This window comes from Colius striatus, chromosome 18 (genome assembly GCF_028858725.1).
Source record: "Colius striatus isolate bColStr4 chromosome 18, bColStr4.1.hap1, whole genome shotgun sequence".
In the NCBI taxonomy this organism is placed as follows: Eukaryota; Metazoa; Chordata; class Aves; order Coliiformes; family Coliidae; genus Colius; species Colius striatus.
The window spans coordinates 8,846,445-8,863,197 of NC_084776.1; the positions used below are offsets into that span (position 1 = coordinate 8,846,445).

General features: G+C 43.9%; 1 protein-coding gene across 1 annotated transcript in view; it reads right to left on the reverse strand.

Annotated features, from left to right (window-relative positions):
• Nucleotides 1-16,753, reverse strand: part of DNAH9 (dynein axonemal heavy chain 9) — a 190,041-nt gene that overhangs the window by 52,396 nt on the left and 120,892 nt on the right. The window contains exons 56-59 of the mRNA XM_062011180.1: nucleotides 13,071-13,235; nucleotides 10,851-10,991; nucleotides 6,591-6,761; nucleotides 4,614-4,736 (exon numbers count right to left, since the gene is read on the reverse strand). Of these exons, the coding sequence (XP_061867164.1) occupies nucleotides 4,614-4,736; nucleotides 6,591-6,761; nucleotides 10,851-10,991; nucleotides 13,071-13,235 (600 nt within the window). The remainder of the gene's footprint in view (nucleotides 1-4,613; nucleotides 4,737-6,590; nucleotides 6,762-10,850; nucleotides 10,992-13,070; nucleotides 13,236-16,753) is intronic.

Below are 16,753 nucleotides of genomic sequence, written 5' to 3' on the forward strand. Positions count from 1 at the left end.
GGATAACTGCAGAACAGCTCAGAAAACCCACTGAGTTTCACACAGGGTTGAAGGAACCACCGTGCATTGATTCAAAGAATCAATCTAGATCTCAACACTGTTGTCTTATGACACTGGAGATCTCCCAGTGAGGAAAAGAAGGGAAGAATGGGGGGGAAACCCTACAGAAGACAACCTCTGTGTTCTTTCTACACTAAGCTCAACCACACAAGAAGAATATAAAAATGGTCACTTGCACACAGCTGTGGCCTCACCTTTTGGGCAGTTCAACCAGTAGCCTTGTTGTACCTTTGTGGTCTAAGGTGTATCCAGACATTTACTGGCAGGTAACCAGGAGCCAAGTCAGAAGCCATGGACACAAAACAGTTTTTCACAAGTATCATAGAAATAAAAAGTTTCAAGCCAGGCACTGGGGACACAGAGGGTGAGGAAAGTATAACACACTGTAATAAAGGGAACTGAAAAAAGGACAGAAAACCTCATTACAAACAAAAGAATGCTTTCAACTTCTCAAGAGATCATTATCAAGTACCTGCAAAAAAACCCAGGCCTTAGAACTGGAAAGACCTACTCTATTGAACAGCAGAAGCAGGGACTCAGTAAAGGCACTACTTTCATTAAATGACACAATTCTCTCCCCTCCCTGCTTTTAACTAACCCCTCCAATGACCCAGAGGCAGTATTTGCACTGAGGCTAATGACTGTGTCCTTTGCTAACATCTCTCCTTGCTTCAGAGCTAACTAATGTGCCTCCACAGAGGCTCCACAGGTAGTACTTTTTCTCCCATATAGGCTGACTAATGAACAGAATCAAGCCAAGCTCAGAGCAGTTTTTCTCCACCTGCTCTTAGTTTGAATTCAATTCCTGTTTCAGGCTTTAAACAAAGCACTAAAAAGCCTGAAATCACCTATTTTTTTTCCCCAAGTCTATGAGCAGATCTAATAAAAGATATTACCCCTCCCTACAAACCATGCCCTTCTGGACAGGTACGTGGGTTCCTTCCTTCAGTGGTAAATATTGAGCTCCCCTGGCAGAAAGCTCTGTGAAACTGTTCACTGAACTTAGAAGCTGGAAGACTAAACCACAAATCTATGTCTGGTGCTCCAGTATCATGAGCTGCAAACAGCTGCACAACTGCAAAGGACTGTTAGTATGAATTCTTACCATCACTGTTACTATTTATTATTAATTAATTATTATTTTGCTACTATTATGATATTATTAATCAAACAACAATAAATAATAAGGCAAGTCACACAAGGCTATTTGCATGCCCAAAGTCTTTAACATTTAGTGAGGTTTCCTTTGAAGTTAACGTGTCCAATAACGTGAGGCACAGAATGGGCACAAATATCAATATTGATTTCTTTTGGCACTACTGTCTTGGTTTGAAACCCCTGGCAAAGGAGGCACTCTGTGCAGGAGCATTTTCAGTGTCCCTGTGAAAAATCAGTCCATTCTGAATGTGGAATACAGATCTGAAATTTACTTTGCTCAAGCTTTGTTGAAGAAACAATTTATTACAGCACTTAATCTTCCTGATGAAAGAAAAGGAGATTTTAGCCTGCTAATAAGCTGTGTAGAAGCCATGACTAATTAACCTAATTATAGCAGTCTGTGACAAAATGTGATTGTACTAAAACTGTGCCTCAAGTAGCTGGAGTTGCCAAAAACTCAAAGGCTAATAAACCAACACACATTAATAGAACATAAACACTAAAAACGTTGACACCAGCTCTATTATTTACAGTGAATCAATACCACAATCATCACAAAAGACAATCTGAAGAGTATTCAGCATCTGATGATATAGAATCCACTGTCTGAAAATCGTGAAACACATACAATTGGTACAGGTTATTGACCAGTGAGTGCAGGTCTTCAAGAGGTGCAGTTCATGGGGACAGTGGATGCACTGCACGAGGCTGCAGACACCTGACATGGGCAGCACATGTGGGCACATTTGCATCCTGACAGAGAAGGCACAGATGCAAAGCAGCATTGCTTGCCATCACATAGTTCCCATCTCAACCACAAATCCCAGGAGACTCGGTGGGAGAGAGGAAGCTGAGTGGGAAGGGCTCCTCTCAAAGAGAACTGGTTATTGCAAAGCAACACCTCAGGTGCCAACCCGCTCTCAGTCCCTGCCTACCTCAGGACAAGTCTCCACCTACTCCACGTGTATGATGGCCACAAGATACACACCCAACACTGCACCAGTTTTGGATGGCCAAGGGATCATGGAGTGCAAGCTGCTGGTGAGGATGAAGCTGTGGAGGCTGCTGATGGAAAAGGGTGAAGATCTTGTTCAATGATGCTACTGACAATGTTTGAGTTCTGATCAGTAGAAGTTGCTCTTTGCAGCTGGTCTCAAAGCAGGCTTTGACACAGTATGCTATGTACTTTGGTACTCTATGCACAGAAATGCCTCTTCTCCTGCATATGTCAAACACAGATGCAAGAATGAAGTCTGAAGAATGAATGACTGGGAGCTGATGTTCCTTCTGGTATTTATGACCCAGAGCTGGCAACTGTACCAACTCCATCACAGCAATGATGCAGTCGCAACAATCACGATGAAGCACACAGAGAACATGAAAGGCTATTTCTCCCCCCACAAATGGATCTGGCCAGCACAGAAGGGACTAACAGAGAAAACTCACTGCAAACTTAGAAGGGGTCTGCTTGGAGAATGTAGTATCTGCAGGCAGAACTAGCAAAGGCACCCTGGGCACTACAAGAGTAATGTTTCCTAAGGTGCATAAAAGGATCTCCAAAATGATAATCAGAGCCTGAAATCTCTGAAATCTATGGTGGAACGAAGTTCATCTTCCAGAGGTAACTTAGAGGACTGAAGTAGAATAAAGCCATGTGGTGAAGTGAAGATGACAACCCAGAGGACTCCAGAGGAAATTAAATGTATTCACATGTTGAGCATGGGCAGAGACAAAGCAGAGCTGGGAAGGCCTGAGATTTCAAGCAATAATATATATGTCCATCTACAATCCACAGAGGCTGCACAGCTCAAACACAAAATATTCTGTTTCAAAACAAAGTATTTCATGGGCTTGATGGCTGACTTCCCCTGATTCTCTGTGCTGCCCTTAAGTGTCCATTTAATTTGTCTTCAGAGGAAAAGCAAACCTAAAATTGTTGTTGTCTGGACAGCAAAATGCCACCACTGAAATAAGATGATTAAAGAAAGAGTGTAGAGGGTTTTTTAATCCCTCTGATATTATGGAAATACTCCTTTTAGAAGATGAACAGGGCTGGTTTAGTGAGAAGTTCCAAGCTTATTCTATGGCTGAAAATGTGATCATGACATTTTCACCACGAGCTACATTGTGTGTGAGTGCAGCGTGAGACAAGGGCCTCATCCTCACTGACAGTGAAAAGGAAGAAGCTCACTCCTGGTCAGGGTAGACAGATCTAACATGAATTGTTCCCCACTACCACTTGATGCTATGGGTGACCTGGGTTAGAAACATCAGCTGCATTTGACTTCTAAACTGGAGCCTGCAACTTAAGAGCTCCAACTCCATAGGACCTTAACAGACAGTATTTGCCAAGTGAAGCACAGCATAGCATGTGCTTCCCTGGAAAGGCATGTGGCACCATAAGCAGGTGCCCTGCACTTGCAAAACTCTGCAAAGCTCTACAAAACAATACAAACAGGAAAAGAATATCAGAGGTGTCTTGGGCTTGGATGAAGGTATTTTTTCTAATCATTCTCCAGGAACCAGATACATTCTCTCTGCAGCACAGCAGAAGGGAGAGCAAAGGAAAACCCAATGTCTCAGATGAAAATCTGAGATCTATCCCAATGAAACCAGGATGTCTTCACTCTCTACTTTAGAGTACCAAAGAAACGACCTGCCCAGGCAGCATACTATAAATCAAACTGATTCTTAAATCACAGCAGGTGCCAGAGACTGACAGAGGCCACAGTAAAACAAAAGATACAATCTCAGACCCAAGGAGGTGTGAATGAGCCTGCCCAACCCGAAGAACACTTTAACCCCTTCCAGAAAACAAATTATAGCCTGCTGAATCAAGTTGGAAACCAGCACAATACACATTTGTTGACAAACAGGAGTAAAGATGAGATAACTCACATCTCTTTGGGATGCTCTTCCTCATCTCTCATTCCAAATATATGGCAGCTGTTAGACCTTCTCATTGCCATGACAGCATTTTTCTGTAAGAGGCCTGTCAGCTGTCACTATCCCCAGCACCATCTCTGCAGATGGTCACATCTACCTTAAATTCCTACGTTCTCCCAGTACAGTGAAGATCTCCATGTCCTTTACAACCTTTGACCACAAAAAATAGGATATTATCATCTCTTACTTATAGAGAGAGAAGTCTAAATATCAGAGGGAAAAATCACCTTCTTGGGGACACACAGATCATCAGGGGCAGAGTAATGAAAAGCCCACAAGGTCAGTCGTGTACCTAGAGGACTCTTCATTTCTGTGGCAGTTTTGTGCTTCTTCTCCTGTATGGTCAGAACTTTGTTCACCAAATGCCATAAGGACTAACCTGAAGGCTTCTGAAAAGCATTTAGAGGAGAAGGAATGCTGATTTCACACAGTTCAGGTGAAGCAGATACCTTGATTCCTCCCCAGGAGTGATTAGACAGGAACTCCACAGGGCTTGTGACTTGGGTCTGTGCTGGGTATCTTAGTAGGAAATCCAGTTCTACTATGTTGATTTCTTTACTCATCAGAAGTATCTGTAATTCCAAACAAATAAGATAACTGTGAGCAGTCAGGATACAGAGCAGCAATATACTTTATCAGATTAATCCTTCAACTCATCTAGCTGACAAATGTGTGGCTAAAAATTACACAGTGCCTCGTGTTGGAGGAGTGTGATGAAACATACTATACAGGTGTTTTGGGTCTCCTCAAAAGGCAACCAGGAAGGAGTATGGAGAATAGCAACATAAAAGTACCAAAGTTTGGGAAAACTCTGTAGCAAGGGCTGTTACCCAAGTTCATAGGTAGCACACTGAGAAGTCCCTGCCAGCAGACATATGGGCTGTGGGGTGTGCTGCAGGTCCTTCTGCTTGATACCTGCAGCTAGAGAAGGGAAAACTCTCTTGAAAGAAACCAGAGCATTCATCTCTGGGGCATGACAAGGTCTGTCCATCTCTCACTATCTTGTTCCATTTTGAAAGTAAATGGAGACATACTCAGAGTGTTTTGAAAACCAAACATACAAACAAATCAAACAGCAACAACAAAAAAACCCTTTGAGAATAAGAAGGTCCCTGAAGTCTCAAACACTGGAGATCACCTGAGCCTTTCAGGTACTACCAGTGTTTTTACCACCACCAGTGGCTTTGGGAATACATGGAGTAAGACTGCCAAAGCAGTGTTTAATTCCAGAAAGCTATACAGGCTCATGAGCCCAGCTGGAGCCACTGCTCCAAGGGCACTGTCAGACCTCTGAAATCTCAGCCTCTCAGATCCCAAAATCCAGTGCTGGAGTGGTTTGTCATATCCTTGTCACAGAACCTAGAGGACACCTCATTATTGCCTTCTGGGCAACAGCATCTGAAGTGGCATCTCCCCCAGCTATGGTAGTAATGAGGTGCTCAGTTCAGGAACCAGCTGCTCTTTTATATGGGAGACTCCTCATCACTGAACTGTCTGCACACACTGAACCTGCAGATGCTGATTTTCCTGGCAGCTTAAAGTGACCTATTAACTATTTTTAATGCTTAGTGTAGTTACAAGCACAATGTGTGCTACTTAAAGACTTTATTCAGAGGTATGTATTGGTAAATGGAGGTATCCTCTGGGTCAGAATTAAGGCTGACATTGCGAAATACAAACTGAATTTTTACACATGGATTATTTATTAACAAAAACTCTTTCTAGACTCCATTTTTATACATCTGTGTATATATATGTATACTGTATATATATCTCTATATTGTACATGTGTGTGCATATATATATATAGACTTACTTTTCCTTTTACACATATTGATTTATTCTGTAGAATTAAAAACAAATCATGGCAATCAGCAGACCAAGGTTAACCACAAGGCTTGCACAGTGTTTCAGCAGTTCCAACTTGGTTTATAGCTGTATCCTATGTGTCAGGGCATTTACACAGTCAATCATTGCACAAACTCAGTAACAACCTCGCAACATCATGCCCAGCACCATTTATTGATTGAATTTGATTTCAGCAGAGGGGTATACAAAGGTCTCCTTGTTCTGATTGTAGACTAAAAATTATACTTACTAGACAAAAGCAGCTATGTAGCAAACATTCCTTCAGGATAAAACCAATAAGCCTTCAAGGCCAGCTTGCTTTGCCCTTTTTTTCAGGTCCTGTGAGCAGGTATTACTCTCTCAAACAACCATTTGTCAGCATAATGCAAATCAAACACAGAATCTGTGACTGTTATCAGTAAGAGAGGCAGAGGAGAAAATCAGTTCCCCAGCCCTTGCATTAGCTACTCCGATGCTGAAGGCCATAGCTGTGACAGTTTCAGCTTTCCCTGCATGTCAATATCTTTGCCTGTGAAATCAATCACTGCACATATATTGCATGCAATGGTGGTGTTTACCTGGAAGGTAATTTGAGTGGTGTAGGTCAATTTATCACACTCAAAGAGCCCCCGGGTTGTGTACTGGAACACGGAGAAGGTAATGCTGTCGATGAGGTTCAGCACGCGCACTGCCAGGCTCGCATCTGGAGCTGCCCTCTCAATGGCTTTCTGAAACACAATGCTGAATGCCTAGGAAGGGAGATACAGAAGGACATAGGTTGGTTCTAGATGCTCTTTGCATGCTCCTGGGTATCACCTGAAGTGTTGCATTGAGTGAAGCCAACTCAGATGTTGCATCTCTGGAGCCAAAACCAAAGCATTCCCATCTGCCCAGCAGTGTGGCCCAGCAGCTCCAGGAGACACGGGAGCACATCTAGGGACCAGACCCTGTATCTGCCCTTAGCTGCTTTTTCAGGAACATACAGCCAGGCAATGATGACATTGACTTTGCACTTCATTAGGCTTGAGAAGGTACTGCAGGGATAGGCTGATGAAGTTAAGCCAGAATGGATACAGGGAACATTTCTCTGACCAAGTGTGCTCTCTCACAGGGATTGCACAGTCTACTTTCTCTGCAGATGCTGAGCCAAAAGACAGGTGTTCCCAGAGGAAAGCACACCTCCCATTTCACAAATGTTTCAACTTAGAAAAAAGCAATTCCCCTAAAAACTTACAAAAAACCAAACAAAGAAGCCTCATGAGCATTTCACTGTCTGGATTCAGTAAAGGACTGGATGAGAAGGGCAGGTAGGCCTACATTTTGTGGAAGTGGGATTAACTGGTCAGTAAAGTCCCCTCAGGGATGAGTGCATGCACCAAGAACAATGCTCATATATAAGATACTAAAGATTCTTGTAACAACATATCTGATCTAAACAAGAAGAGATACAAAAACCCCTTTCAGAGCTGTCCGAAGAAAACCCGTTAGCAAATCATCAAATACCACCAGAGAAAGAAAAACCAAAAGTCCAGATCCCAATCAGCAATGCAAAGGCTCCTTACAGTGGGACCCAGCTACCAGGAAATAATCAGGCCAATAGAAATTACTGGCACCAACTGGATGAGGAGTGATTGCATTGGCAGCATTATTTTTAGGGTTCTACAAAGGAAAAATGATGCCTCAACAAATTAAAGTAACACTGATACCTACTGCATTATTAAGTAACTGCAGAATGCGTTTTCCAGCTCAACATTTCTTTAAATTGTGTTAAAACATGCTGCAGAGCAGGATATAAATCTTGTGTGCTCTAATTTATAACGGGCTTCTAGCTGTGTGGCAAGGATTTTAAACCAATCTCTGTGCATCTTTGCACAATGTTTTATGACCTGTCGTCAAAATTTATCAGAGGAAAACGTTTCACCCGATAATTTTCTATGTATTTATACACATTGCTAATGGTAACTGGAAACCATAAAGCAAACAAAATGCAGAAGATGTAGATTCAGAAACTCCTGGATCTATTATGTATGTGTAAGGAATGAATCCTTCAAAGGGCACCCTTGTACAAAAGATATTCTCTACGTTTTCCTGTTAAAATGATTTCAACATGTGAGTTGTAGCTATCAAAAAGAAAAGCTTCTTTGTGCATGAGGCTCAAAATATTGTACTCTCTTCTCAATTACTTTTTCCAGGTCACTTGTCAAGGTAAGAAATTGTTTGGAAGACCAGAATGCCATTTCATTTAACTCCTCATCCCAAAACCACAATTCTCCTATAATGAAAAGAAAGTAAGGTCTTCCATTTATTAAAACATTACAACCAGAACCCTTTGGTAAATAACATGAAAGGCCCTCGGGCTTTACTGACCAGACCTATTGAGACTGCTCTGCAAAGGCAAGAGTACTGCACTTCCATTTTTACTCCAGCAGACCCTCAGAAGCTGCTCAGGGACATCAACTTCCAAGATGTCTTGGGAAGTATATGCAGAGCACAAGAAGAGAGACCTCCTGCTAAAGCAGCTTCAATGACAGAGGGGATGGCTTGAAAGAAATCCCATTTCCTATCAGTTAAGGAATAGAAAACAACTGAGGAAGCGATGCTCAAATACAAAGCAATGAACTATGAATTCACTACTGGTCATATATTTCAGCCTAAAGATCCAGCTCCTCCGTTGTGGGAAGTAGAATCTCTGTCTATTCACACCTGCCATAAAGAGAAGCACAAGTGTCTCTAAGATAGTCAACAAACTTGGAAAACAAGGCCATGGTCTCATTCCCACAAAAGCTACTGGCTTCTCCCTGGGCTCTGCTGCCACATGACAACTGGGATAGTTCAGCACCACTACTAATAGTGGTAATAATTACATTGAAATCAACCTGTCATGCTGGCAATGTGCTCCAGGTGTTCTGGTGAGAACAACTACAAGTGGGAATGTTCTTGAAAGCAGGGACCTAGTTCTCCAACATGTCCACATACTACAGAGCTACACTTGCTGTGCAGGGAAGAATAGTCTATTTAGTTAGGACAGAAAAGTAGCAAGGCCTTTGGAGCACAGACTCTTTGGCTATGTCTCTTCTACATTCATTTTAAGAGCACAAGGCAGGAGGTGGTCTGTCTGCCTGCATGGTTCCCATCAGGGTGTTCATACAGCCGTTACGAGCGTGCCTATAGCTGAACCTGCCAGTGCAAGGTGGTAACACACCCAGAAATCCCATCTGGACTTCTAGCCTAAGGACTTTTTAGGCTGTAGGCTTGCTTGTCTCTCTGATGGCCACACAACCCTGTGAGAAGAGCAGAAACACAGCCCTTCAGACTGCAGATGAGCACATGTGTGAGCCCTACCAAAAGGCAGTGGACATTAAGTCATGCACCGGCCAGCTGTTCTTTCATATCCACCACACACAGACACTAACCTCACCTTAGATTTCACACCATGCAGTTGACTACTTGAAATGCTTTTGTAACTGTAGTGTAGGAAGCATCCAAGCTTCAGAAAGCTCAGCTGCTTGAGACCTTTCTTGGGTTGTAGAGATTAAAGTAGGAATCACTTTCTTAAAGAATGTGGCAGTAAATCCCTGGTGATGTGGTCTCATCAGCACAGGACTCTGTTTAGGTCACAGTGAGACAGGACTGTGTTTAGAGAGTGATGTCATCTTTTAATAGTGTGTCATTTGGGAAGTCAAGACTGTTTCAACATCAAGGTATTAGATAAGTGTTAAGGTCTGAGGCAATTCCTGTTAACTTAGAAACTTCTATTACTTCAGTAATAGAGGATGTTAATGCATGCCTTAGTGAGACTGTGTCTTTGCACACCACTTCAACTGCTTAGAAGGAATCAGAGACAAAGAAAGAAAAGCAAATTAGGGCTTATCTAACTTGATTCCAATCTGGCCACTCGTGGTGGGAGGACTGGCAAATTCAGAGATGAGCAGGGACTCTGGCCCTCACTCGCTTCTCAACACAGAAGGGCTTTTCTTTTGGCATTCAGACTATTTCTTAATGTGTCTCTGAAGACACTGCTGAAAATCTGCTCCTTCCACCAAGGGCAGTGATGAACACACTCTGCTCAGTGTTTGCAGCACATGTTGGATAAATCTTTCCCAAAGAGTGCTAAACATTATGCAACACAAGTTAGGAGTAATGTATGCTGAGTAGACACACAAAGAAATAAATTACAGGAAACTTTTCCATAAAACTGAATCAGCGGAATAGTTTAAGTTAGATGACCTTTTTGTCTGGGAGTTCAAATATCCCTAGCAGTTATCTGAGATTTACCTTGAGTGCTGTGTTCAGTGCTGGGCCCCTCACTCACTGCCACAGGGACACTGAGGGGCTGCAGCATGGCCAGAGCCGGGCACTGAGCTGGGGAAGGGGCTGGAGCACAAGGGGCTGGGGAGGGGCTGAGGGAATGGGGGTGTTGAGGCTGAGGAAGACGGGGCTGAGGGCAGACAGGAGCACTCTCTGACACTCCCTGACAATAAGCTGGGAGTCAGTCTCTGCTTCCAAGTAAAAAGTGACAGGACAAGAGGAAATGGGCTCAAGTTGCCCCAGGGGAGGTTGAGATTGGAGCTGAGGCAGAACTGTTTCCCTGAGAGGGGTGTCAGCCCCTGTGCCAGGCTGCCCAGGGAGCTGGGGGAGTGCCCAGCCCTGGAGGGATCCCAAAGCTGTGGAGGTGAGGTGCTGAGGGGTTGGACTTGATCTTAAAGATCTTTTCCAAACAATACAATTCTATGTTCCTAAGATATCCAGAATGATGACTTTGAACCTCAGTAAGAGAGAGAAGCAGCAGCAGTGCCTCCCACAGCTGTGGTGCAGCCCATGGATCTCGGGGTCGATACCTTCAGAGAGAACTGGTACATGGGATGGATAGTGTGGAGGTCGTTCATGGTGAAGTACAGCAGAGAGGCCCGTGCAGCAGCAGGCCTGTAGTGCTCTCTGGCCTCGTTAATCCTGGCTTCTGTCACCTTAGATTCCTGCACCTAGGAGGAAAACAGAGAACAAAATTACTGTGCAAATACCTTTGTGAATGCAGCAGGGAGCCCAGGGGAGGGCTGACATCTGCCCCAGAGCTGCCAGGCCTAGCAGCATGCAGCCTTTGGCCTCCCATCTGCCCTGCAGCCAGGCTGGGCCACCTGCCCCTAGCACCCCCTTCCTCTGGCACATCCTCCATTTAACTGCATTTACCACCCTATTGCTCAGTCCTCTATTATCCCCAGCCCCCTCCAGGCTTCTCACTAGGATCCCTGCTCTTTACTAACGGGAATTGTTTTTCTCACCAATGAGTTTCTCCTGTTAATTGCCCCCCTCTTGTGCAGGTCATTAATAGCACAGGCCTGAACAGACTTACTGCTGCTTTCAAGGCAGCTTTCCCCAAGGCTGAGAACTGCTAATTTATAACAGCTATTTGCTGTCTTTCTTCACCAGCATTTAACACACCCCTATCTTGCTGTCCAGGTGTCTGCAGAGCTGCTGTGATGGACATGGTGAAAATCCTTTTGGCAGATACATCACCTCATTATTATTTCAGTCCTGTTCATTCTTTCATTCCACTTCAGCAGCATAAAGTGACAAGCTCAAGCCTCTCAGGGAGTATTTTAGGATGTGGCTGTGTACAGTCATAAATGTCCTGCAACACAGCCACATGCTGCTGAGCCAATGCTGATCCAGCCCCACACAACAGGAATGTTGCAGAATAGAACTCAGTACACGTTGTACAAGCCATCACAGTCCTCACCAAATTCCCCCCTCTGCCACAACCTAAACTGGTGCAAGCACACCTGACTGGAGCACATCAAACCCTTCCAACAAAGTACAGACTGGGCCTTAATCTGTTGGGATCTGTGGGATGAACCTGTTTGCACATTGTGAGCAATGATGGATTGTAAGATCCAAGTCTCCCAAAGAGCAGCTTGAATGCCTGCTGCAGAAACAAGCATCTGCATGTGTCATGAATCATCTGTCTTTACCACATGAGTTCCCCTTCTGGCAGCATCCATGTTTCTCCACTGACTATAAAGCCAACCCAGAGTCTAGCTTACACTTAGGCAACTAAGTTTTGTATATTTCATCCCCAAAATGATTAATAAATGAAGTAAAATGAGAGACAGAGGTGGCAGTGACCAGCTTTACAATCACAGCTTGGTTAGAAATTGAAGTACTTCAAGAATACCTGCTTTAAAAGGGAGATGCTTGTTATGTCAAAACAATCCTTCAACATCCCCTTTGGGGGTTTAAGCAAAGCCTCCTTAGGGAGCTGGTGTACCACAAAGGGCTAGCAAAAATCATTCCAGTCTTTCATGTGGAAGATCACTTAGTTCTTTGATCACTGGAGCTACTGGGAACTGAGAGGCATTTCCAGACCAAATCCAGCACTCAGGTCACTTATCCAAGGCAGCACAGGCCAGTGGGCTGGAGGAAGACAAGTGTGGGCTGTGACTATGGGAGGACTGTGGAGGGAAGCAGCTGAGAGTGGCCATACAGGAGTCCTATGGCAATTCTGCCATGACAACCACACTGCAAGTTTCCTCAGTTGCAGGGGAAAACCACTGAGCATTTAACTAACCCCATCTAGGTAACAAGGTGAACGAGGTAGGTGGCAATGCTGACATTGCACAGCTAATACAAACACTGATTTATACTCCAAGGAATAGAAGGGCATGACATAACCAAGTTCTTGCAGATTTACTTGAGATTGCAAACTCAACAGATTCCAGTCCCCATCCTGTACTAAAATCCAGCTTAATCAAGGAAGTGTGATGTATTCAGGATAATTCTGGAACAGTTTAAAGCTTCCTTGATACAGTGTATAAATTTTATTGTTTTTACATCAGGTACTGGCATTTTCTCTTCATTTTAAATAGGTCATTTAACATACAAAAGCTCCAAAGAACTAGATGGCCTGAAGCTGTCCAGAATGGAGAGCACTTCCATTTATACCACTTTTTGCTATTTACTTAGCAGATGAGGCAGAGATGAGCAAAGAAGTTAAATTCCACCCACAAATCTTCAAAGATAACAGCACACACATGCTTTTCTCTGGGCTACCACTTTCTTTGTACCTTCTCTTCAATTTCTGCAGCTGTCTGTTTAGTGATCTCCAAGTTCTCCACCAATGCTGTGTCTCCCAGGAAGTTCCCAGATGCTGATGACAGCCGAGAGAGCAAGTTGTCTTCTAATGTTTTCAAGGTGATTTTGAATCCATTCTGCTGCTTGGTCAGATCAGACTGCAAATGGTAAGTTTAGAAAGTATTAGCCACAAAACATGTGGTAGAGGTTAATCAGCTTTACATGGGAACAAGCTTCTAACTGCCAACTGCCACAGTCCAATATTGCTTAGTCCTGACATCTGCGACTCCTGGGCATGGGCAGAGCTCTGGGAATTACTCCATATCCAACAAAACATCAACTCAGAGAAATCTTAAACAGCACAGAAAGGACTAGAAATGAGTCCTTTCACTAGGAATGTATTAAAATGCTGGAAATTGGTCAGAAAGAAAAGACCTTCATCCCCCATCTCATACATGTATCCTGCATTTCCATCTTAGCTATATTTTTGGGGCTCAAATCAGCCTGGATCGTCCCTGCTGCTTCTCATCTCTCCTGGTGAACCTTTGCACTTGCCACTTTACACACCAGCACCAGTTGTAGAAACAATGAAGACCACAGAGTTAAAAGGCTGGACTTAACGATCTTAAAGGTCCCTTCCAGCCAAAACGACTCTATGATCTGATGGTGAAAACAACAGCAGGGTTAGCTGGGTCCCAAGATGAACACACCACCTCTCAGCCTCAGAACTCAGGCTCAAGCCTCACTTGATTGCTGGTCTCATTTGTATTCTTGCCTTGAGATCTCTCTGGGATCACTTGCTCAGTGTGCTGGATGCTGCACATTCAAAGACAAAGTCCTCCTGCACAAAGACAGCCAGAGATACAGACCAGTAACAACTATCTTGCTTCATGGGCAGATCTTTTGATCTTTGCACTGAATTATGGTGCAAATTCTTCCAATTTCTGTGAAATGCCTCCTCTCTACCCAAACACTTGTTCTGTTTTCCTCTCTGCACAAATACTGGTCATTAACACTGTTCATGCAGGAAACAGACTCTCATCTGGCTCTTTTTTGAATGGATCCTCCAGAACAGGCTTTCTCCTGTGAAATGTGACTGTTCTATTCCTTGTGTCTGCTTTGGGAAAATGGGATCTTTCTCAGATTTCAAGTATAAAATGTTATTCTACTATATAGTCTTCTTATAAACACACATATTTAGTGTTACCACTGAAAACATCCTGTGGGGAAGCTGGGCACCTCATTTGGATGCTGCTAAGATAAAAGCCTGATGACTATCTTCTACACAAATGAAGTCAATCGCTAACACCCTGCTACGTAAAACACTACTGTGTGACACACAGTTTTAAATCCTCAGACTGTGTTTGAGTTACACAACTGAGAAATTCAAGTGGTTTATAGCCCCACAAAAACCAGCCAGCTCCATAAAGCAGCAGATGTGGTGCATGTGGCATTGAATCAAGTTCTGGGCCGTGGCAATGGGCACATGACAGATTCAGTCAAGAGTTTTAATGCCCCAAAGACAGGGTTTCTTTGTAAAATGTACCACATCTCCTAACTACCTCCAGGGCCTGCAGGAGCCCCAGCAATGGGAAATATGACCCTGTATCTCTTCCAATCCCACAACACATAAGGGAACCAGCAGTACTTGCTCTGTTGTCAGAGGTTTTCAAGCACATTAACTAACTCTTTAATTAATAAATCATCTCTCAATATTTGGGTTGAAATCTCATACACTTGCTGCACATTCATACCATGTTAATGTTAACCCAAGGATTCAGTAGAGTGTGCACTGAAGTATGTCTTCAGTGGTATTTCAGCTACAACTGACTGTTTTTAAAGGCCTGTTCTGTAGGCATCACACACAGGAGTTTGCCCCTGGTAGTGAATATTTTACAAGTCTTGAAACACAAAACTAACATGGCTAATTTTGTGCATTCCTGTCATTTGAGCATAGCATGCCTTGGAAAAATGACATTTTGCAAGCTATTATTCCAGATCACAGACTGGAAGCCCTGGAGTTATTAATGAGGATGTGTGTGATTTTTGCTCCAATGGTTTGTAATCACCACACAGTTTCTGGAATGCACCCTTAGAAGTGCATACAATGCTGTATTCCCCACACCAGCCTGCATCTGTTGCAGCTTTATCATGCTGCTGTTTTCAGCAGTAGCAAGGTCATCATTTCTTATTTCTGCAGTGGAGCTCATTATCGGTTATTTCACAGTTGATATCTAACAGTGCTACTTCTGGGAAACAGGTTACTCACAGAGCCTGCAAAGTTTTGTTCCATGAAAAACCAAACCAAACCAAACCAAATGACCAAAGCCACAGGACAGTTTTGCAGGATTCACTACCAATCCCTTCCCAGCTCAGCCACAGTAGCCCCCTTCCTCTCCTTGTCCATTCTGCTGGTTTTGTTGTATTATTTTAACATTAGAAAGCAGAGGGGAAAAAACAAAATAATCCCTGTATTTGTGGTCACAGAATCACACAGAATCTTAAGGGCTGGAGGGACCTCAAAAGCTCATCCAGTGCAACCCCTCTGCCAGAGCAGGGGCACCTAGAGTAGGGCACACGGGAACTCATCCAGCTCAGTTTGAATGTCTCCAGAGAAGGAGACTCCACAGCCTGTCTGGGCAGCCCCTTCCAGTGCTCCCTCACCTCAACAGGGAACAAATTCTTCCTTGTGTTTCTTTGGAGCCTCTTCTGTTCCAACTTGTACCCGTTGCCCCTTGTCCCATCATTGGCCATCACTGCGAACAGCCTGGCTCCAGCCTCTTGACCCCCACCCTTTAAGTATTTGCAAACATGAATGAGCTCACACCTCAGTCTCCTCCAAGCTACAGAGCCCCAGCTCCCTCAGCCTTTCATCACAAGGGAGATGCTCCACTCCATCATCTCTGTGGCCCTGCACTGAACTCTGCAGCAGCTCCCTGTCCTTCTGGAACTGAGGGGCCTGAACTGGACACAATATTCCAGATGTGGTCTCATGAGGACAGAGCAGAGGGGCAAGAAAATCTCTCTTGAACTACTGCCCACAGCCCTTCTCATACATACCAGGATGCCATTGGCCTTCTTGGCCATGGGGGCACATTGCTTCCTGCAGAGCATCTTCTTTCCTGAACAAGAACGTCAACACCATCCATCACAGTCTAAATGTGCAGGGACTTACATACTTTACAGTGAGGCAGGACTCTAACTCATGGTGTATAGCTTGCAACCAAGCTGCCACAATTTTGTTCCTAAGTCTGTTCTCAATGAATTTGAGACAAAAGCCATTTGAGATACTTCAGTCAAATTGGTGAAACCTGGTGAAGGTGGGAGACATCTGAAACCAGCCTCAGTAAGACTCTCTGGATCACAGACAGTTTCACCGCACATGGACCACAGACATCCTTGCAAAAGGAAATGGCAAATGGGACTAGTTAAAGGCCAGAAGGTTTATATTCACCTGAGAAGGAAGGTCTCAGGACTTTGCTTTGCCTACCTTGGCCTAAACTGGTTTCATCTTCTCTTAGTTGTGATTGCCTCACAGCCAGGCCACTACTGTTTTAACCTGCTTTGGCCTGTCTTTAATTTAGAGTCAGAGCAAGGAGTTATTCTGGACAGATTGATCTGTATCTAGAACCAAAACACAGTAGGGTGCAAATGTGGTCCCAGAGTCTGAAGACCC